Here is a 22,096-nt window from a genome sequence, read left to right as displayed (position 1 = left end):
TGGTCCATGTCAGTTAGGAAGCCAGTGGAAGAGTCAGAGCAGGAGACAGCAGTGTTATTCCTGTGATTCTCACAGTTCTTTCAACTGGCTCAACTGGGTAAGTAGTTTCACTGAATAAAGGATACATCTTCTTTAGGGCTGGTTTGGTATTTGTTGATATTTTTAATCATTCACTAGAGTGATGTTCCAAAGGTTCACTTGTTTCAGCAACAAAAAAGTAGCAATGACACGGGTCATCTTCCACCAGCTGGATGCTGGTAGTTTCAAAATGTCAGATCCCAAGGTTGTGAGCGTGATGTATGAGGAAGGTTCTAATGAAGTGCAGGGCTTGAGTACAGTAATACTTTGGAAAACCAAATGTTACTTTGTTTCTGTCATCCCAAAAGCCTCTGCATCCCTGCACAAGTTTACTGCACCCTGGCACATCATGATCATCAAATTAAATGTCCTTGCAGGTTCTCCTCTGAAGGGCCACCAGCGTGTGGCTTCACAATCAGCTCAGCTCCAGCTAAGTCCCTGCTTATGGGGAGGTAGCAGGAATATGTAGAGGGGGGAATGAGAGGGCAGGCAGATGCACACTCAAGCCAGCTGCAGCTGATTCTGAAACCAGAACTCAGACAGGCTCTGAAACTTCTTAACACACCCATTCTCATCCACTGACCTCTGCTCAGCAGTGCACAGTCTGGACTGGCACAGCTAAATACAGAACCGTGGGAATCCTGTTTCCCAGTTAGAGCCTGACCTCAACAGAGTCCCTGTATGGATATGCTGGAATTACTTGGCAGTCCAGCTGTGACTTCCTTAGGAGGGTAGTGAGGGGAAACAACTTGAAGGCACAAAACCAACTTCCTGATGTTCCTACCAGTAGCAGGTCAAGCCCTGGGGTTTTGGCCCTGTGCCATTACTGCCCAGTGGAGTCTCCTGGCAAAACAGAAAGTGAGCCCATGTCAGTGGGCTGGTTTGGTGGTTGGACTAAACAGAGGGTTGTTACTAGGACCTTTCAGTTCAATTATTTTTGGTTTACATGCTGTTCTTTATGACAGTCTTTATGGTTCTGTTCCCTTTCTTTGGTATTTCCCACCACACTGGTAAACTTTACTGCAAATACTTCAGCTGAGTGCTAGTAAACTCCTTCTTAACTTCACTGGGGTGGAGTTGCTTGGAAATGTACTGGCTCGTGGATATAAGTATCTGTGGCGTAACAGGTTCTTATGCATCAAGGGAGCTGTTGTAACCCTCTGAATGGACAAGGGATCTTGTCAAAGACTTTTGGCATTCTGTAGGTTGGCAAATCCACATTTATTTTGTCATTCACCTCTCAAAGGCTACTTTATGAGGCTTGAATTATGCAAATAAAGGTTGCTTCTTCCCCGGTAGATTGGATTTATTTCTGTCTAATAATTCTATTTTTAGTCAGTTTGTCAGCTCTGAAAGACTCAGTCTTATTGTTCTTCTGATTTTGTGGTTAAATATAATGGCTCTCATTTTTTACCTTTTACTTTAATACTAAGATTCATTTGAGTGATAGATTCCTTACCACAGTTAATAAAGCAAAGAATTTGAGTGCGTGTAGAAATCCTGAGTGAAAGCTGTCTGATTTGTACATATTATACCTTTAGATTTTGACAGATTTTGGAAGAAGGGTCTTTTACAAATGCTTCAGTCTGAAGCAGTTCCTTGGAGCTGAGCTTTCAAAAGTAGCTCAAATTCAGAAGTTGCTCAAGGCATATCCATAATGAATATGAATGCAAAATAAAAAAAAAAATGAAGTTTCTTCTGCTTTAAAATGAAGGTTTATGTCATAAATAGTACAGCAAACTAGTTGCTGACAACTGCAGATACCTTTACTGTATCAGCTAGGGTATATTTCCAAATAAAGCCATGTTTAAGTTCTCCATGGGGCCTGTTCTTGGGCCTCCAAAGTGCTGCATTTGCCATTGTTGAGACAAAGTGGTGGTAGCAAGGTAGTAACATCCATGAGTTCTTGTTGATAATAAACTTTTGAAAATAACTGAAAGTAACTGGTCTCCACTCTTTTGTGTGCAGCTGTAATCGGAAGAGGATTTTACAAGATTCTTTAATGTAATTGGAATGTATGTGTAATCTTTTGACCTTGTTCTTTAGTTTTTGATGACTGTGGCATGATAAGTGCTGATAATTGGATTTGCTTTAGGCTGAAACCTGACCTGCTCTACGCAAAGCAGAAGATCAGATCTTCTATTGTAAGAGGCCTCAAAGGGTCTACCTGAGAAATTGCAAGGCCAAGACTGCTGAGAGTAAGGTTCTGAGGGTCTCTGAAATGTGGCAATTACTTAGGAAGGACATGCTGTCCTAAGGAATACTTCTCTTTCAGCTTAGTTTGAATTGGACTTTTCACCCAAAGGTTTTTTCCCGTTCTCTAAATTTTCTTTTTTACCCTTGAGCATAAGGAAGGTGAGGGCTTAGGAACAGATTGGGGTTTGCTCATAGCTCAAGTTGCTTTCTTGTGAGAGTGGCCTTGTAGTTTCAGCCAGTGGAAGATGAGTCCTGGGTGTGGAAGTAAGCAGCACAAACTTTTCACTCAGCTCTTGGAAGGGCATTCAACTCTCCTTGTTTAAGCCATGTGCAAATGAGGCCTTTTATCCAAACTAGGTTTTAGCTTCTTTCTCCAGAGTGTGGGGAGAGGAGGAGATCTTCAGAGATTTATTGTATCCAGATATCCAGTGTTAAACATAGGTGGGATTCATTGCCCTATGGAGATGTGTGTCTCTGTCCACTGAGTAGAGAAGAAGCCTAAAAATTAACTTTGTCCCACTGTCAGATTTTTAGAGGACTAAATTTAGAGGAAGTTAATCCTGTCTTTGGTTCAAGAAAGTATGGGTGACATTTGTAAATTCTGCTAATAGCAGCCTGTCCACCAAGTCTCTTCCAGTTCCTGCTTGCTTAAGCTTAAAGGTGGTGTAGTCTCACAGTACATCTCCTGAGGGGATGAGGGGAGTGTCTAACACCTTTATGAAGGAAGTATGCAGCAATCAGAAACAGCAGCAGGAACTGGTGGGGAAATGGAGCCAAAGAGATTTTTTAAATCCTGTCCAAAAGGATCATGCAATGGACCAACCTGCACTTTGTTTTTCAAGCCATCCCTTTCTGTCCATCTAGGACAGTGTTGCTGGCCAGTGTTGCTGGCCTTCTTTCTTATTTTAAGCTTTCTGTGTGGGAGGAGTATAACTGCTTAAAATAAATGGGTTTGAGTGGCAGTTTGCACAGTACAGCATTGTTAGCCCTGCTCTTCCCATTCCCACTGGGCTCCTTGTCAGTTCTTAGGAATACACAACATAGGCATATGTACAGTACATCAGACAACAGTCCCTCCAGCTCAGTATCCCATTCCTGCCAGTGACTAAGAGATGTCTGTGCACCTTTCTATAGACCTTTCGTAGCCTCCTGCCATGTATTTTCAGCAGAGACTTTCTAAACATAAATCTTCCTTGTTAAATGAAGAATTGGAGCTGACTTCCTTTTCCTCTTTTGTTTTAGAACTAAAAAAGCAAAAAAGGCACCTGCTCCTCCAACCAAGGAAGAGAAACCCAAATTAACCCTTTTTGAAGAGGAAGTGGATCCAGATGAAGGACTCTTTGGTCCAGAAGAAGATTTCTCATCAGTTGGTCCCAGAAAGAAGATGAAAGAGAGTAAATCTGTTCTATATTTGTAAATACACTGATTATTTTATCTAAAATAGAGCTTTTAAATTATGGTGGTACAGAATATACAAGCTAAATAATTACTTGGGAATGTTAAGGTAAATTTTCAGCTGAGCAGAATCATTTAGAATCATTCAGAAAGAATAAGACCTATACAGGTCCCATAGATGTTTACTGTAAACATTTTGAACTGGGATATTAAGGTCTGTGTAGGAGCTGTCTGTCCCACAGTCACTCATGCCACACTAACAAGAGTAATGTGACCTACTGCTGAGTGCAAGGAAAAAGCAGATTTACCAAGTCCTGAGAGTGCAGAGTATCACTGCACTTTGTGGATTGGAAGTCTTTGTTAAAAACATAATTGTCTACATGATCTGTTTTTTTAGCCCAGTAGACACATTTACTAGCTAATGTTAGTGCAAGCATCGTGTTACATTGTGTGATCTAACTACAGCATTTTCTGGTTCCCCTTTCTAGATCTGAAATTATTTGAAGATCCAGACCTTGGTGGGGTGGTGAGACTGGGTGACTCACTGCTGCTGCCAGATGCCTGTGAGAACAGCAAGTATGTGCTGAGCAGGGGTCCCGAGGAGGACACTGAGGAACTGCTGAGGTACTCATCTTAAATCTGTCATGTGGGGTGAATGAGGGAAAAGCTTAAATACTTCAAATGCAAACTGTGAATCAATACTTGTACTGACAAGTGAAATGTAAGACGTGTGTCATGGAGTTTGGAAATCAAACACATTAAAAAGGAAAGTAGGAAGACTCTCTGAGAAAGGTAAGGTGCAAGGTATTATTCTCTGACTCCAAAGGAAATGACTTGAAGGCCCCAGGCATGCTATCTAGTTCTTGTTTTCTAACATGACACTTCTGCTTTCTGCAAATGATCCACAGGGAACCTGACTTCCATTTTGAGAAGTGAGGAACAAAGCCCAGAGACAGAAAAGTTCAGCTTCAGGGAGGTGAAATCAGGGGCTCTTGCCACAGGAGGAAGGGTTTTCTGCTGATGGTTCACAGACCTCTGTGCATGTTTCCAGGAGGAATCCTATGCATACCTCCACAGCAGTAAAGGACTCTCATTAAAATCTTTATCACCCTGCATTTAATTTTTAATCTAGTGGAAAGGACTGGAGCTCAGAATTATAGGAGGGAATAATGTATTGCTTCCCCCTTGATAGTGTAGCACTGGAACAGCACATAATGTGTTTTATCCCTGACATCTCTCTCACAAGACTAGTTTGCCTGCACTGATAATCCTCAAGAGATCCAGCAAGGAACGAATGCTTGGAGAGACCAGCATCACCAGGGAATCTGTGCTGCAGTAATGAGTCAAATTCATGCCTTCTGGATCTTAGGCTGGCATCTGAATGATGAGGCCAGCCTGCTTCCAGTGCTAATTCGTGCCAGCCAGCTCCTGTTAGGATGTATTACTTCCACAGCAGGTACTAAGCCCAGGAGAGAGAAGCTGTGTGTGGTTTCCAACCACTCCTGAAGCAGGTAATTTTGCAGCTATTGCTTTCTATGCATGCAGAAGTGCTGTCTGCCTTAACAGCAATACCTGGCTTACTTTAAACAAAGGTTAAATTGGGTTGGGTGCCATCTTGCATTACATTCTGACAGCCCACCTGATGTTTATAGAAGCTGATGGGGCAGGACATGACCTGATTTGGTGCAGTGGTATATTGGGAGCAGACACATATGTGCTTGCTATATTTTCATGTTTGCTTTAGCAATCTCAGCACACAGCACTTGATCCAGAGTGTTCATACAGCTAGAAGTGGCTGTTCTAATGCGCTCCTTGCATTTTCATCCTCTAGAGAGAGCCTTTCCTTCTGTCATGTTAATGTGTTTTGGATTATGTATGTTCTTTTCCTCTGTGGTCTCTGAAGTCTGGTCTCTGCTCTGAGACCAATAGACCATGGTTTTAAATCATTTTGGGTCATCAGTGACAGCAGCACACCCAGATGGGTATGGAAACCCATGGGAAAAGATTACATTTCTTTTAAATTCCAGTAGTTTTCTTTATCCTTGATTTGTCCCAGTGCTTTCAACAGTTGACAAGTCATCAAGATCCAATTGGAAATGAATGCACGTAATGAAGCAGAAAATCATGGCAGTGGTCCAATGGGAAAGTTGCTATGGGAATCCAGAGGCAACTCCTGGCTGTGCAAGAGGTATAGGCAGATAGGTAAGGATCTGTTGACCTGTTCAGGTGCCTAACACCCTCTGAAATTCCCCTAGTAACCCCAGTTCATGGTGTTGTCTGCACATCATAGAGAGCTGGTGGACTTAATGCAAGGCAGTTGGGGCTCATGGAGAAACTGTTGTTAATGGGGCGGGAGGAGTGGCAGTGCTCTTTTCACCTAACCAACACTTCACCTCCCCTCTATGTCAATTCTTTGCAGTCACCTGAAACCCCACATCTAAACTTTCTCAAGTGGTTGAGCACATTGCATTTTTTTTCTGTTCAGCCTCAGCAGAACTGTCAGGTCTCATAAATTTAGGGGAAGCATTTGAATTATCTCCCACATTCCCTTACCACTGGACTGGTGTTTACATATTCTTGCAGGGCAGTGCCACAGTCTCTTTTCCAGGCAATGACCCTTTGTGGTGAAAGGAAATGTTCAACTTGAGCTGAACCCTGCAATCTCCCCAGCATGGGGGTTTGAGCATATTTTGAAGCCTAAGAATAAGTCTTGCCTTTGCCCTGAAGGTCTTGACAAGTACTCTCCCAAAGGGGACTGAAGAAATGTCTCCCCAGCCCTCAGATCAAATTAGGAGCTGTGACAACCCATTCCTTCAGTGGGCTCGAGCTGTATGAGCTGCTAGAGGAAAACAGAAATGTCTGGGTCTGTTGGACATACTCTGTTATACCACACAGAAAGTTTGCCTGGACACATTTTGTTAAGATCCAAGACCATCCTGAGCTATGATGCTCCAACAGGTCTGTCCAGGTCAGAAACCTGGACGTGTTCACCAATGGATTAGCTGAATGATGCAGATGTGGGAGCTCCTCACTCATGTAGTGAACATTCACATGTACTACAGAGTCTGTTCATGTGCATGTGGTAGATCTGAGAAGTGTCTGACTCACTGTGAATCATGGGCAGAGTTAGGAGAGCACTGCCCAAGGCAGAGGAAGGCAGAACCTTCTTCTTCCAAAGGGGAGATGGGAAAAAGATATTGTTCAGAGCAGGACACAGGAGCTGCCAAATCTTTCATGATCTTTATGGTACCTGGGTGGTTGTAGCAGCAGTAGCACCACAGCACTGTCAGCACAGCAGTGAATCCTCAGCAGTGACTGTAAATCTTGAGGCAGAGACTGTTAGGGAGACAAATGAGTCTGCAAAATGTACGTGGGCTGTACTTGTCACAACATGAGGGAGAAGAGAATATGATAAATATTCTCATTGCAAACTGAAGACTCTGCTCTCTCTAAATACCTGCTCATATGAAATGAGAACTACTGTTTTAAATAGAATCACCTACTTTACATTAACAAGCATAGAGAAGAACCAATTTCTCTGTAAATGTAATGGAGGGTTTCTTTTTATGGAAAAATACCCATGTCCGTTCAAACAAATATCTTCCCTCTTCCTGTCCATTGACCAGCCTTTTACTGGTTACTAATTTCTTGGCCTACTGACAGATATTAAGTGATGGTGATGGGAAATCTTAATGAGCTACCTCACCCTAACCACTGGCTTAGTAGATGCAGGCACTGTTTCCTACCACTAGGTCTGCCATAATACATCAGTAAGGTGTCTGTCTATACTTCATGTCCTTCCAGAACCTGTGGAAAAGAGATAATTGCTGTGGTAGGAACCAGCAAGGTCAAGTCCCCTTGCGTTGCCTTCAGAAAAACAGATCATGTCTTACTCTTCCTTCATAGGATGTGCTTTGAGAAAGAGAGGGGTAGGCAACCAGATGGTTTTGCCTGATTTCTCTTTGTTGGAGTGTGTTGCTCTGAGCTTGGAGAAGGTTATCCTTGAATATTAACCAGCTTTCTTGGGCCCCTCTTCCCTCCAGGGCTTTATCCCATGGTACTCTACTAAGCAGGTCCCTGAAGAAGCCAAAGACTGCTTTCCTGAAATCTGGGGTACTGAGCTTGCTGTGCACCCTCTTCACTGCCCTAAGAGACTTCACCATTTCATGGTCACTGCAACCAAGGCTGCCCTTGAGCGTCATATTCTCCACCAGCCCCTCCTTGTTGGTGAGAATAAAGTCCAGCATAGCACCTCTCCTTGTTGGCTTCTCTATCACTTGGAGAAGTAATTTGGCCTCAACACGTTCCAGGAACCTTCTAGATTGCTTATGGCCTGCTGGTTGTCCTTCCAACAAATATTGGGGTGGTTGAAGTCCTCTTTGAGGACCAAGGTTTGTGAACATGAGTCTGATGCTGTCTATGGAGGACCTTACCCCCTCAGTCTTCCTGACCAGGTGGCCTGTAGCAGACTCCCACTATCATGTCACCCGTCCCTGCCCTTGCTTTAATCCTGCCCCAAAAGTTCCTAGATGGCTCCTCATCCATCCCCAGGCTGAGCTCCATGCACTCCAGGTAGTCAGTGACATAGGGGATGACAGTCCCTCCTTGTATCCCCTGCCTGTCCTTCTTAAAGAGCCTGTATCCTTCCAGTCCAACACTCCAGTCACAGGAGCCTTCCCACCATGTCTCCATTATGCCAGTGAGATCATAGCCCTGCAGGCATGCGCTCTTCTACCTCATTAATCTGAATCATGCCTGTCTGGTGTGATGGATCAGGTTTTTTTGGAAAACCAATGCTAGAATTGATCCTGTGAATGTTGCAGCAGCTCTGTGGGCCCACAGAATTACATAAATTATCGCACATCCTAGCCTGAAGTAATTATCGCAGTTGTCTGAGCAGCTTTTTAGGAGAGATTTAATTAGCTTCACCTTTGATAATGAATAGGGAGCTGAGATGGAAGGAAGCAGCTGTCAGCACATTTGTCTTTTTCCAGTGCTTAAAAACGTGTTAGCAGCAGGATCCCAGTTTTGCTGCCCTGAGATGGCAGACCTGGTGTGTTCTTTCTTAGGATTACACTGATGACCCTTTCAGGAGCATTGCAGTGTTAGAGGCTGAAGCTGTTTGTGAAACCACATCCTAACACTGCCCATTTCTAACCATTCAGTCCATACAAACCCTGAAGTTATCTCTGTTGATTAGAGCATAGTGTTAATAATGCCAAGGTCATGGGCTTGATTTCCATGTGGGCTGTTGACTGAAGATTTGGACTGGTGGTCCTTGTGGGTCCCCTCCAACTCAGTAGATTCTGTGATTGTGTGACTAGAGGTTTGTCAGCTTCCGGTTTGCCAAGGAGCCATTGCCACCTCTGAGGCAGAAAAAGTTTGTGTGATCATCTTTGAGCAGGCATTAGCAGATACTGAATTCAGAGAACAATACTTACATCTTCAGACTAGCCAGAAGTCATGTGGGGCACCATCTCCAGCACTTTTGCCTCGTTCTGGGGGTATGAGAACAGCACCATAGTTGGAAAAAGAGCTTTGAGAAACTCCAGAGGGTTTTAATATAGATCCTTTGGGCAGAGGGTTGTTTGGGCAATGGGCAGGTCGTAGAGGAGATTGCAGTAACTGAGTCAGAAAGCTCCTGACCACTCCAGGGCAATGTCTCTCGCTTGCTGTGACCTAACTGTGGGGAAAGGTCTTTGATTTAGGTTACAATAAACAAATACATTCTTCTGTGATGGTTTTCAAGCATTTACTTTCTTCATTTAATTCTTCATGTGATGTTTAGGGTTGCTATTTACAAACACTGGAACAGCTATAAAATAAACGTTGACTAACAGAATAAAAAGGCTTTTGCCAGACAGGAAACATTAATCCTTGCCCTACCCTTAGGAACATGTATAGGTTGTACAGAATAATGCAGAGAGGTGGCCTGAAGTCCTGACCTCTCCTAGTGTAGCAAGAAATGTTTTTGCTGGACTTGAGACTCACCACATTTCAAGGATCTTGCCCCAGGCTGTTTGCATTTTTGACAGACATTGTCAGCTCAGGGGGCAAAAGCTGCCTGCTTTCCCATGTCCCAGCTGCACCTTTGTCTGGTGATTAGGGAACTTTCTAGAGAAGCAGGAGACAGAGGTTTGAACTTCTTCAGCCTGGAAGAATTGACTTGTCTCATTTCCTGGGTGAGTGATGTAACCAGCAGGCTGTTTTCCTCAGAGGGCTTGTGAGCATATGTGTGTAGGACTTACCTGTGCTAATGAGCCCGTTCTCTGGCTCTTGGCCGGGCAGCACCAGGGTCTGCATCCATGCTGTTGGGACTCTCTCCAGCTTCAGAACAAGGTGAGTGTATACAACTGCCTCCTGGGAACGGTCCCTGTCCTGCACCAGCTCCGAGTTGTGCCGGAGAGTTTTTTGGAGGAGGGCTGATCTGTCCCAGACTAAAGCTGTGCCAGTGGTTCTTGTAGCATTTCAGCAGTACAAATTCGCACATTCTAGTATCCAGACATATTTCCTGGTCCTGGTTAAAATACCACTATGAATTTACCTATAGTGGATTGCAGGGGAAAGCTGAAGCAGAAAGGGAGATACCTTCTACATGGCCCCCAGTGCTTGGCATTCCTGTGGTTAGCTCCAGCCTGTGTGTTTCCCTGGGCCCTGCTAGATACCACACTGTCTCCAGTGACCATGGTAGCAGTGATGGTTCAGAGATACTTTGAAGCCTCCTGCCTATTTTTGGGCCCAAATGTTTTCTAAAGTTATAGATGTGATATTACACCACTCCCCAAGGCTTCACCAAGGTATGTCTTGTGCGTGTAATTAACACCAGACAAAATAAAGATAATAAGATAGGGAAAGATAAAAGTCTGTTCTGCAGGAACTGCTATTAGTTGCACAACAGAGCTTCAAGCATGAGCCCTTTTTGATACTTTAGGAAATTATGGGAGTCTTTGTCTCTCGCTTTCATTACTGATTCTTCTCATTAGAGCATTCCCAGCAAGCAGAGTACACTGTTCCCATCATGCTGTACATGCACATAGTCATTCCTGTCCCAAAGATTTTGTCCAAAGAGACAGGACAGAGTTCAGAGAAGTGGCATCTAAAATGTTGATGTTTGGATGGCGACTGTGTCTGTCTCCAAGTCAGAACTCGTTTGCTCTCCTGAAGACCACATGCCATCAATCATTTTGTAGGGCTTTGTGACAGCCTTTCTTCAGTAAGGGTTTTGATTGCTTTCTGTGTCTGGAAACAAAGAGAATTTGCACCAATAGAGTCTGTGAATCAGCACAACAGTATGGCAGGAATTTTAAACAATGTGGCACTGCTTTTCCATTACAGAAAATGAGAGAGACTAATTAAAGAATGATTAATTACACGGATTGTGTGCCTGGTGGTCTATAAAAAGATGGGAATGGGAAGGTTCTTCCTTTAATCTTGTTTCAGAATAGTTGCTTGATTTTTTTCTTCCTCCTCCTGGCCTGCAGTTAAATATGGTAGTAGTTATGCACTGTAACAACTCATTTGCTTCTCAAGAAATAGTAGTCCTTGTTTCTATCTCTGCCTGAGGCATTTTGCATTTTACCTCTTTAGTTTTGCAAAGACAGTTGTGTCTCACATGATCAAACAGCAGTGGATCAAACAGTTTGCCTGCCGCTGCAGCACTGAAAAGCAGGTTTTGAGACAAAGACCACATATTATCTGTATTCTCTGTAAGAGACTTCTGTCTAACCCAAGTCTTGAAAAAATCCAGGACAAAGGAAATTACATGAACAGATTCCAGACTTTGAAAAATCATCCCCTGCAGAATCTTTGGCTTCAAAGCACTGTACCAACCCCCCACTTCCTAAAAAACCCAACAACCTACTAAACTGGACCTTTTGAGGGTACTTTTGGCTTGCTGAGTAGTTTTGTTGCTGTGGTTAGCACAGAAATTAGTGTAGAGCCACACAGGAGTAGAGAATTCAGGAATCTGTACCATCTGATCAGGTAATGAGCTGGATTTACTGCTGCTCCTTCTGGGCAGTGCACCTACTTCAAAATCATGCTTCCTCCATAGGGTCTGTATGTATATTGTGTGTTGTTCTCTGGTTATTATGGTTTCTGTTATTTATGACCGGAACTTTATGACACGGACGCTGATTCATTCAGTATTTGTTTGTGCCAGGAAAGGAGGCATCAGATCAGTTAGTGAGACTCAGAAATACCAGCCCTAACATGTTTTGTTTATTACAGACCAAAGAGAACAAGAACATGTCTTGGCAATGTGATCACAGGTGTGATATCTCTGGGATATCAGAGTTTTCAGCAAACAGAAAGGCCTGGTCTTAAATGAAGTTAATTTCTTCTACGTAGATGAGAAATTCAGAAATACATAGAGTGTGTTTTGTAAGTTAAGTGGGATGTGTCACTCACAGGGAATCATGAAAACTAAAAGACATCAGAAATCTTATCTAAATAAAGGAAAATATAATCTCTAGAGTTATTTGGAGGATGAAATTTGAGGAGCTGCCTGCTGGAATATCACAGGTAGAGTTCAAGGTGCAGAGCTCTGGGGCAGTGGACTGCTCTGTCCATCAGTTGATCTGTTTAGATATTTCCCAGTTTTAGATATCAGTGTTCAGGCAATTAATTTTAAAAGGGTAGCCTTGGTTAAAACTGGTTCTTTTTAGATTCCTTTTGGGAGTCACAGAAAGACCTGTCTGACTTCAGGAATGGCTTTTCCTTAAAAGGTTCTGAATGTCTGTACAGCAGAAAATTTGGGCTGAACCATGTTGACTTTATGGCCAATTCATGGTGAGTGTAGTTTGTCTCAGCCTGGGCAGAACAGTTGTAAGTTCCTCACAGCTTTTAATGAGAGTCAACACAAAAAAGAAACCCTTGAAATCATGCAGTTTGTCTTAGTAGTAGTGGGATCCTTAGCTGAGGGGTCTGGAGCTCTCGAAGTACCTGTGGTTTTTACATTCAAACAATATTCACTGGAGATGGAGGATAAAGTGTCTCTGTGAGGTTGCTTCTTCTGTTGATCGTGTTCCTCATGGTCCTGGACAGTTGCCCTCATCAGTTGCTTCCCAAATTATGGAAAAGCTCAGCTTTGCTTCAGTTGTCTGCAGAAAGCCCTAACAATTGTTCTGCCATGTGGCAGAGGCATTTACAGTATTTCTCCTAAGACTACTGGCAAATAAAGAGAGAAAGGGAGGAATCAGTGTCCCATTTAGTCAACAGAAGTTATCCCAGTGGTTTCACAGGGATATAGGTAATACCTCCCCTAAGATGACCTCATTGCCTGGTAGTGAGGAAGATATTAACTGGATATCAGGAAAAGGTTCTTCCCCTAGAGGGTGGTTGAGCACTGGAACAGGCTCCCCAGGGCAGTAGTCACAGCCCCAGGCCTCATAGAGTTCAAGATGCGTTTTGGACAATGCTCTCAGGCACATGGTGTGACTATTGGGGTGTCCTGTGCAGGGCCAGGAGTTGGACTCAGTGGTCCTTGTGGATCTCTTCTAACTCATGATATTCTATGATTCTATGATTCTAATTACAAAAGGCAAAGAGTGGAAGAACCAAAAAACACCTGACATGAAATGACTCATTCATGCTCCAGGGACTGCCTACCTATGGGGCATGTGGAAGGGGAAATTAAAAGGTGTCTTCCTTAGACTCCTATGTGTTATCCTGTTCCAGTGAGTGGAGCTGCTGGAGAGCAACCTTCTTTTCTTTTCCTCCACATATTCACTTTTCAAAGGCAGACAGCCCTTGGAGTTACAAGACAGTCTATTATAGGGGCTCTCTCAAAATCCTTAACAGCTCATGTGGGAACAGAGTTTGGCACACACAGCCTGCTGCACCTCTGATAAGGTCAAACAATGCAGGTAGAAAATATCCTGAACTGTTTGAAGTGCTCTGGGTTATTTCACTAGGAAATAGAGGGAAATTGTCACAAAAAAAGAGTTGTTGTATATGGTCACGGATTGCAAAACTTCTTCAGTTTCCCGGAAGCAAATGTGAACACGATATTTTTAAATCCATTAGTGTTTCCAGTTTCTCATGATTGAGCACAGTCTCAGTTTTGGGTGATGGGAATGAAGAGGAATCAGAGCTGAATGTGAAAAATTTTAGTTTGAAAATGTATGGGAAGTAAATCATCCTGTCACATTTTGTTTCCCAAACTAAAATAAAGTTCTTTTTCATTTGATAATTGCAAATTGCTTTTAATTTAGACATTTGAAAACATGCTGTAAAATTAATTAACTTGTACAATGAACTGAGAAGCCACATTATAAAAGACAGTTCTTATGGAAAGTTCTGTGGAAAGAGAAATTCATCAAAGTAGATTCTTTCCTGCAGAAAGTTATATTTTGAAAGATTGCATTTTCTTACAAAACAAAAAGCAATTCAAAAATTCCCAAGATCTTAGTAATATTTTCTTTTCATTCCAGAGTTGCAGATGATTTTGAGAAACTCTTGGAAGTTTCCTCTAAACCAAAACCCAAGGTACCACCAAAACCACCACTGTCTCAGAAGCCAGCAGTTGCCCCCAGGAGCACCAATTCATCTTCACTGGCAAAGCCAAATGAAAGCAGGATTCAGACAATGAATGAAGTGGACATTCTCCAGTATATCCAGGAAAATATGAACAACGAAGATACCAGTCTTTTTTGAACATAGGTGTTTTTAAAATGTAATGATACCTTCTTGGCCCTAACTCATGGTGAGCTCTAGTGACAGAAGGAAAAGCTGACCAGGTGTTTTTACTGTCGCAGTGCTTATTTGTGTCCCAGGACGTAGAGAGCAGCAAGTTTGAGTAGAAGAACCTCAACATGAGGTTTTCAAAACAGTGCAGCTGTGATATAATGTTGCCTTAGTTTTTCAAGGGTTTGCAGGGAATGTGGACAAGGAAGTAGCACTACAGATTGTCTACTGCTGTTTTAGTTTCAACATATTACAGTTTTGGCCGGTTGATTGAAAATGGTAAGAAAGTTGTACATATGGCAGCTGTGAATAATGTCCAACAAATGGTCTGAAGCAGGATAGGATACTGTTCCTGTAATTTTTAGACAGTGTATTTCAGCTCACTGGAAAGGCCATTTTTCTTTTCTCCAGTGCATTTTTGTAGCAGCCTTTTCTTGCCTGACTGGTATCTCAGTAGTTTATAACAGGAACTGTTGAGTATAGGTAATAGTTCCTCAGTATTTCAGAGAAGCACTGAAATCCCAGCTAAGCCTGACTACCTGCTGCCTTAGTTGCTGCACAAATGCCAACTTGTAAGAGAACTTTAGGCCTGTGAACACCAGACTGTGCATCTCTATCTCCTGGGTTGAACTGCAAATGACTGAAGGTGGGTAAGAGCACAGCTCCAGACATATACAGAGCTTGCAGTGTGTGGGATGTTTGAATGCTGTAGACTCCTGTGAACTCCAAATTCACAAGGGCTAAATTTTTCCAGCCAAGTCTTCCTGGGCTTACACTGTAGTTAGTGGAGAGACAGAGATTTCTCCAGGAAGTGATTCAGTGCAGGTGTCTTAATGGAAGAACTCTGAATTGCTCTCTGGAGTCACTGTTTCTCTCTTATTCCTTCAATTTACCCAGAACTTAAAGAACCAGCCATGGTGCTTGATTCTACTAAGGTAAAATGAGTTTTTGTGATAAAAGAGCAGTCCATTCCTTACTATGCAATGGATAAAAAGAGGGAGGACAAACTTGGGATTATCCAGAGGAAAAATAATAAAAAGAAGAACTTCTAATATGCAGGAAAAGAAAATCATGGTAGAACAGGCATCACAGACTACTCCTCTTCTTGTCTGGCTCAGCTGCTCTGGTTGAACATATTGAATTTGCATCTAATGTGGGTTGATATCTGCCATCATGCAGAAAGAGATTCCTGAACTTGCTCCACATGTGGTCTAGCCAGAGGTGAAGACCAGCTTCCCAGAGGGAAAATTTTAATATGTTTAAGCCATATCACTATCCCAATATTTGCCTTTCTAATACAGAGCAGAATTAATAGAATTAATAATTATATATATTTTTAATGATGAAATTATTTCTATTAGTATTTCCTTTTTAAGCCAATGGAAAATATTATGAAGGTATTTTGGTTTGATGGGACAGATAAAATGTAACCATTGGCTTTTGTCTATGTCTATTATGTTTTACTATAATAAAGCATTTTGGTAACCCACAGGTGTTGTTGTTGTTCTCTCAGTTGTACATTAGCAACAAATCAGAGTTAAAGGATGGATTCCATTTAACCCATGAGGAGTGTTACATGGTATTACAGTGTAAATAGGTATGAAACCAAGAGTGTAGCTGCACTCACATTTCCTTTGAGAGTAGTTAAAAGTAGAACTATGTATGGGCAAAGGTAGTACCTGATCCTGTTTGTTCCCACAGTGTCCTGGTGCAATTAGGAATCTTATTTATCCTAGCCTGCAAAAGGGGAACAGAAGCAGTGGGAAGAAAATAAATGACTTGCCAGAGAGCAGGCAGGGAGCAGCAGGCAGGATAAATTAATTCAGGGCAGCCTTCCTGTTGCAGTACCTGCTGTCATGAACAGCCACTGTATATTTAACTGGGGGCTGAGGAATCATCATCTCCATTTTATGTGGGGACACTGCTTGCATTCCTGTATTTTTGGCCTACACCCCATCACACAGCCTGAACACTGCTAAAACCACCACACTGCAGGCCATTAATGATCAGTGACCTTGAGTGCAGATCTTCAGCCTCTGTGGGGGATCAACAAGGGAAAAGGATTAAGATTTCTTGAAGTGCATTAGAGAAATCAATGAAGAACAGAGCTGGCAGCACCCTGGGAGACCAGTCTGTCCACTATCCTGTCCTGAGTGGGAACATCTGTCCTGTGTCCTGCTGGTAGCAGGTCTTACTGGCTGGGATAATGTGTTTCTGATGTGAGGCCACAACTGGAAGAAGAGGTAGGTGCCAGAGCAGGACATGGTGGCTGAGCACGGTTAGGCTGGAGACATACCTGAACATGGGCACCGAATTATTCCTGCAGTGGCAGTAATTATGCTGGTACTATCTCTCATAGACATTTTTTTAACCTGCCCTTAAAAGTTTGCCTGTCTAGAGAGCAGCACTGGAGATGTCATAGCCTCCCTGGGTGTGCCATTACAGTTCTTTGCCATCCTATTAGAAATGGTTTGCTACTGTTTGACGTAACTGTTCCTTCCTGCAGCTAATCTTGTTACCTCTAATTCTCATCACCACAGAAAGAGAGAAAAGTATATTCCTTTCAGCCTCTTTTCCAGACTGAACAACTCTGTCCAGTGAGGGTGGCAGCAACAGGGGGTCAGGGCACCACTGTGGTATCAGCTTCTCACGACCTGATGTGCCCTGGATGAATATTGTCCTCTTGCACTGGATTTCTCCTCTGTTTTTTGAAGAATTATTACGTATCCACATACCAGTATACCAGGGGCAGTAAAGGATGCCAATATCCCACACACTGTCATTAAAACTGCTCACTGCAGTGACACAAGGCACAGCCTTTGTTCCAGCTGGGACTGTTTTTCTTTCACTGTTTCACTCAGAGCAATGTCCTCTGTCTGCCTTCCACCACCTCTAAAGCTCCACTCAGAAATGGCTCATGCTTTTGCAGAGCAGTGGGAGGGTGTGTATTTTATATTACCCTCATAATCGTAGGAACATTCCTGGTAATACTGATGTAACAGCCTTACAGTTGTATCCATTCTAAATGGCCAAGGAATACTTTGCCACCGGGGCCTCCCTAAAATTTTCAAATTACCTAAACAGAGGGAAGGAAGAGCTGTTAATTGCTTCCTGTGCTAAATTTTTAAGATTATTTTAAGGTCAATGTTTTGCTTCCAAAAATCTATCATTCCTGTCAGGGAACTAATATAAAAGGATCCTTCATAAACCCTGGTGCTATGCATTTGTTTTACAATGCAAATATCTAGCTGCAGTAATATTTGTGAGCACTTAGAGGTGAGTTACAATCCTTGAATAAATTATATATAATGAATCATTATTATACAAGAGAAGAATGTCAGACAAATGTAGCCCAGAGAAATGCCATAGGGAAGCCATACAACATACTTTGCATCCTACCAGACTAGAACTTTCTTTTTTTCTTTCTTTCATATATCACTTCTAGTAGCAGCTATTTGATTAGCCTGCTCTTGACAACTCTTGAAATTCAATTATGGTCTCTAATGTTGTTCTTGGCTGACAGGCATCACCTTCCGACATTAGTAATACAGCTCATCAGAAGATTTGAAAAGATGGGGTTTTTAGTGATTAGCACTCATAAGAGGTATCTCTATTGCTTTACAAGCAGCTTCTTGTTTTGCATAACCTTTGCTTGCTATGTGGTACAGCACTAATTGACAAATAACACTGTATACTTCATTATTCAGGTCACAGTTAAACAAATTACTTCACCAAGCTGAGTATTTCACAGATGGCTTGTGGGTCATCTGCTCAGGTCTGTTCAGTTGCTGAATTTTTAGGAAAGCTAATTCCCACGTAGCACCTAAGGCCTAGTTCTGTCAGTGACAATTTGGGTTGAGTTCTAAAAAAAATATATTAATTGAAACTGATATTTCTGCTAAGTTTTGCCCAGATGTTAGCTTCTACAGAGAAGCTGAGCTTGCTACAGCAGAATACATAAGTCAGCCTGTGATTTAAGGTTATGAAAATCCAGCACGCTCATGGCATTACCCACCGTGAATGGGCAAACCCTGAGGTTTTTAGATTTGATATAAAGTACCAGAAAGCACTGATATTTCACTTAAAAACATGACTGTAACTAATGTCACCAAGGATTCTCGAATCTGTGTGTGTGTATGCATCACCCACATTTCATATCGATCAGTGTGATCACACATTTGTGAGTTTAAACCTTTGTAAGTCAAGAGGAGAGAAGGCTTTTACTGTGAGTTTTTATCTATATTCTTCTCATATCTATATGATAACTTTTCATCTCAACATGAACAACAGGACTGAATAAAGTCACTCAGTTGCTTTCTGTAGTGCACCCATTCCTTCCTTGATTCATCTTTAAACACTTCTGACCCAATTTTTTCAGGCCTCACCATATAACTGATCTTCCTTTATGGCCTCCTGCATACTGGTATTTCATGTCATGCATTGAACCTAATGAAGAATTCAAGTGATGGGAAAATTATGTGCACTGCTTTGAGTTAAAATACTAGCAGTGAAAGCTGGTAAATTAAATTAATAGTCAAATTAAGTGCTGCTGCGGGAGTTCAGAAGTCAATGAAGCTGCTTAAAGGATTGATTAGTCATAGATATTTAGGGACTAAGTTTTATTCATACCAAGATGTTATGGATACTTAATATTTATACAGACTCAAGGTTAGACTCATGGAAGAGAAATCAATCAGTGGTTATGCCACTTAGAGCTTGGGAAGTCCTTGAGCTTCAAGTTGCTGGGAACAAGGAGAATACTCAACAAGTAAGTATTATGATATTTCTCTATAGTGATCTGCTTTGGGCTGTTGTGAGGAATCCTGTTCTGGGCTAACCCAAAGCTCACACCAAATGAGTTACTCAGGAAGAATTTGGTGACTGAAAGAACATCAGTGCTTTATCATCCCGCTTCCCGGCATCCTCCATAAGATCCTTGTAACAACAAAGCCGTTTCTCCTACTTACTCAGGAAGGATTCCTGAAGTCAGTGGAAATTTTGATTTGCAATATATACCTTTTTCAAAACTCACCTTTGACATGTAGTGAGCAGTAAAAGTCCTGATGATATCAGAGGGAAATTTCAACCATTCTTACATGTTCTTCCAGATCCAGATCCTCTGCTCTGAGACCCCACCTGGAATACTGCTTACAGTTGTGGTGTCCCCAACATAAGAAGTACGTGGAACTGTTGGAGCAAGTCCAGAGGAGGCCATGAAGTTGATAAGAGGACTAGAGCACTTCTCCTATGAAGACAGGCTGAGAAAGTGGGGGTTGATCAACCTGAAGAAGAGAAGGTTGTGTGAAGACCTCATAGCAACATTCCAATATGCGAAGGAGGCCTACAAGGAAGCCAGAAAGGGGCTTGAGCTGTCGTGACAGGACAAGGGAAAATGGCTTCAAACTGAACGAGAGTTGAGATTATATATTAGGAATAAATTCTTTACTGTGGAGGTGGTGAGGCACTGGAACAGGCTGCCCAGAGAAGCTGTGGATGCCCCATCCCTGGCAGTGTTCAAGGCTTTGAGCAACCGGGTCTAGTGGGAGGTGTCTCTGCCCATGTCAGGAAGGTTGGGACTAAATGATCTTTAGGGTCCCTTACAACCTAAACTGTTGTGTGATTCTATGATCCCACCCTGAATGATAAGGTTAGTAGATACTGCAAATTGCCTAGGATGTCAGATGGAGGAGATTTACCAAAGGTAACCAGGCAACAAATGGCATCATCACAACACCCAGCAAATTGCAGTGGAATAACCCCTAAACAGACCATCTGCTGCTACGTCATGATCTTTTTCAGTGAGGTGCTGAGGAACCTCAGAGTTTGAAGTCATCACCAAATACAGAAAGACCTAACAGCCCACTGGCCCCTGCTGCATCAACAGGCACTGTAATTTGTTACCCAGATATATTGTTTTTATTAACCAGTGCCGAGGAATCATACTGTCGGATTTGGAGGTCTGGAGCTGTTAAAGCTGTGGGGAAGCATTGTGGTCAGTGTGGCCTCTCAATGGGGACTTCCAGTCACCCTGACAAATCACAACCATGTATGAAAACCATCATTTTGTTGGGTTTTGGTTAAAAAAAGGTGCAAACCAGTCTTTCCTTGAACTCATTAAGTACACTCAAAATATGATTTAGCTATTTTCTGCTGAGGACAATGTTTATATGCCATTGATGTCATCAAAGGATTGTTTCCTGTGGCTGCTGGGAGGATCATGCAGTCAATCTAAGCTGTCAGAATCCCATGCAGATCAGTAGAAGCCTGGTGATGCTGATGCTGGAGAGAGAAGGTAAAGGAATAGGATGTGACACCACTGTCAAGCGTGATCAACTTGGAGAGCACCACTGAGAAACAGGAGTGACAGGACAGAATGAAAGAAGGCATCTGCCTGATTTATACACACAGCTCCAGAGCCTTTCACTTCCCCTGAAATATTATGACTGTGAGGCTGAAATCAACAATTGATTTAGTGGTTCTTTGGTGAGAGGAGCTCCAGGGGTTTTCAGGTGAACATATAAGCAAACAAAATAAAATTACAAAATTCCTGAGGTATTTACTGAGCACTTTTCTTACTTCTCTGCTAATTTATCTGCTTTTTAAGTTCACCCAGCGAATTTGTGTTAGAGATCGCAAAATTCTCAGATTACTCTGTTGGCAATAATAATTTAAGGACACTGATTTTACCTCAGAAGAAATAGTCCATTTGGTAATGTCTGGGGATGTTAACAAGTCCTTACTGCGAATAAAATCAAACATTTCTTTACCTTGAATGTTGAGAATCAAAGCTACCTAGTTCCCTGGTCAGCAGGTGCTGGAATGGGTTTTACAATACCCAGCCAGGTCCCCTTCCTATAACAGCTTGATCTCTGCTCATCCGTCTCTGCTCTCCAGGCTGTTCATAAGTTTTGTATTAAGCAAACGGCTCAACTAAAGGACAAAAACTGTATTGTGTGGAGATGGCAGGAGACAAATCAAATTCCCACACCTCCTACTCCCAAGTAGATGTCCTACTTGCTATAAAATCCCTGTTTCTTCTTTTAGAAATCTCGTTTCTTTCCAGTTTTGGCTGGGAAGGTAATGTATGATTTTGGCACTGCCTTGTTTCATATTTCCTGGAGAAATGGGAAATGGAGTTCGAAAGTCCCTGTGGCTGTGAAAGGCAAAAGGCTCACGTTTCTCCCCTTCCTGGGTGAGTACTTTGGACACTGCACCAGGGAAAAAGTTAGAAGAAATAAAGATTTCCTTAAGTAACAAGACAGGAGACTCAATCCCAAGCCTGGTTCAAAAAAAGTAGTCACTGGGGGTCACTATGAGATGTTGTTGCTTTCTCCTGTTTCCAGCTGGCACCACAGAGCCAGGCTGGATGGGGTGTCAGGGGGTCAGGATGGCTCTGCCCAGAGGTGTGCTTTTGGCTGAGACTGACAAGCAAGCGCAATTGAATAATGTTGCACTGCAGATGTACCAGCTCCAGTCTGGTATTTGCAAGTTTGTGCATAAGGACTGGCTTTGTAGAGTAGCCATGAGCTGACCCATTTCCGTTTATGCAGTAATTAGCAGATTGACTGCCTTCCCCTTCAAAGTACTGGCCTGCAGTGGCTCATCCTGTAATTACTGTGGATGAAATCTGTAGTGTCTTCATTTACCACAGCTTTTTTCCATTTCAGTTGCTAATTTTTTTCTTTTCTTTTTTTTTTCTTTTAATTTTTCTTTTTCCAATTTGGCCTGCAGATTTACCAGC

At 42.4% G+C, this 22,096-nt stretch overlaps 1 protein-coding gene across 2 annotated transcripts in view; it reads left to right on the top strand.

The window, feature by feature from the left end:
- Positions 1-15,835, top strand: part of HS1BP3 (HCLS1 binding protein 3) — a 51,464-nt gene extending 35,629 nt beyond the window's left edge. For both annotated transcript variants that reach the window (XM_017813152.1, XM_017813151.1), the window contains exons 5-7: positions 3,517-3,668; positions 4,158-4,293; positions 14,103-15,835. In XM_017813152.1, coding sequence (XP_017668641.1) covers positions 3,517-3,668; positions 4,158-4,293; positions 14,103-14,325 — 511 coding nt within the window. In that variant the 3' untranslated portion in view covers positions 14,326-15,835. The remainder of the gene's footprint in view (positions 1-3,516; positions 3,669-4,157; positions 4,294-14,102) is intronic.
- The last annotated feature ends 6,261 nt before the right edge of the window (positions 15,836-22,096 follow it).

Source organism: Lepidothrix coronata, unplaced genomic scaffold, assembly GCF_001604755.1.
Source record: "Lepidothrix coronata isolate B3197 unplaced genomic scaffold, Lepidothrix_coronata-1.0 Scaffold39, whole genome shotgun sequence".
NCBI classification, from domain to species: Eukaryota; Metazoa; Chordata; class Aves; order Passeriformes; family Pipridae; genus Lepidothrix; species Lepidothrix coronata.
Note: the sequence above shows the minus strand (reverse complement) of the source record. Positions and strands in the feature narration are given on the sequence as shown.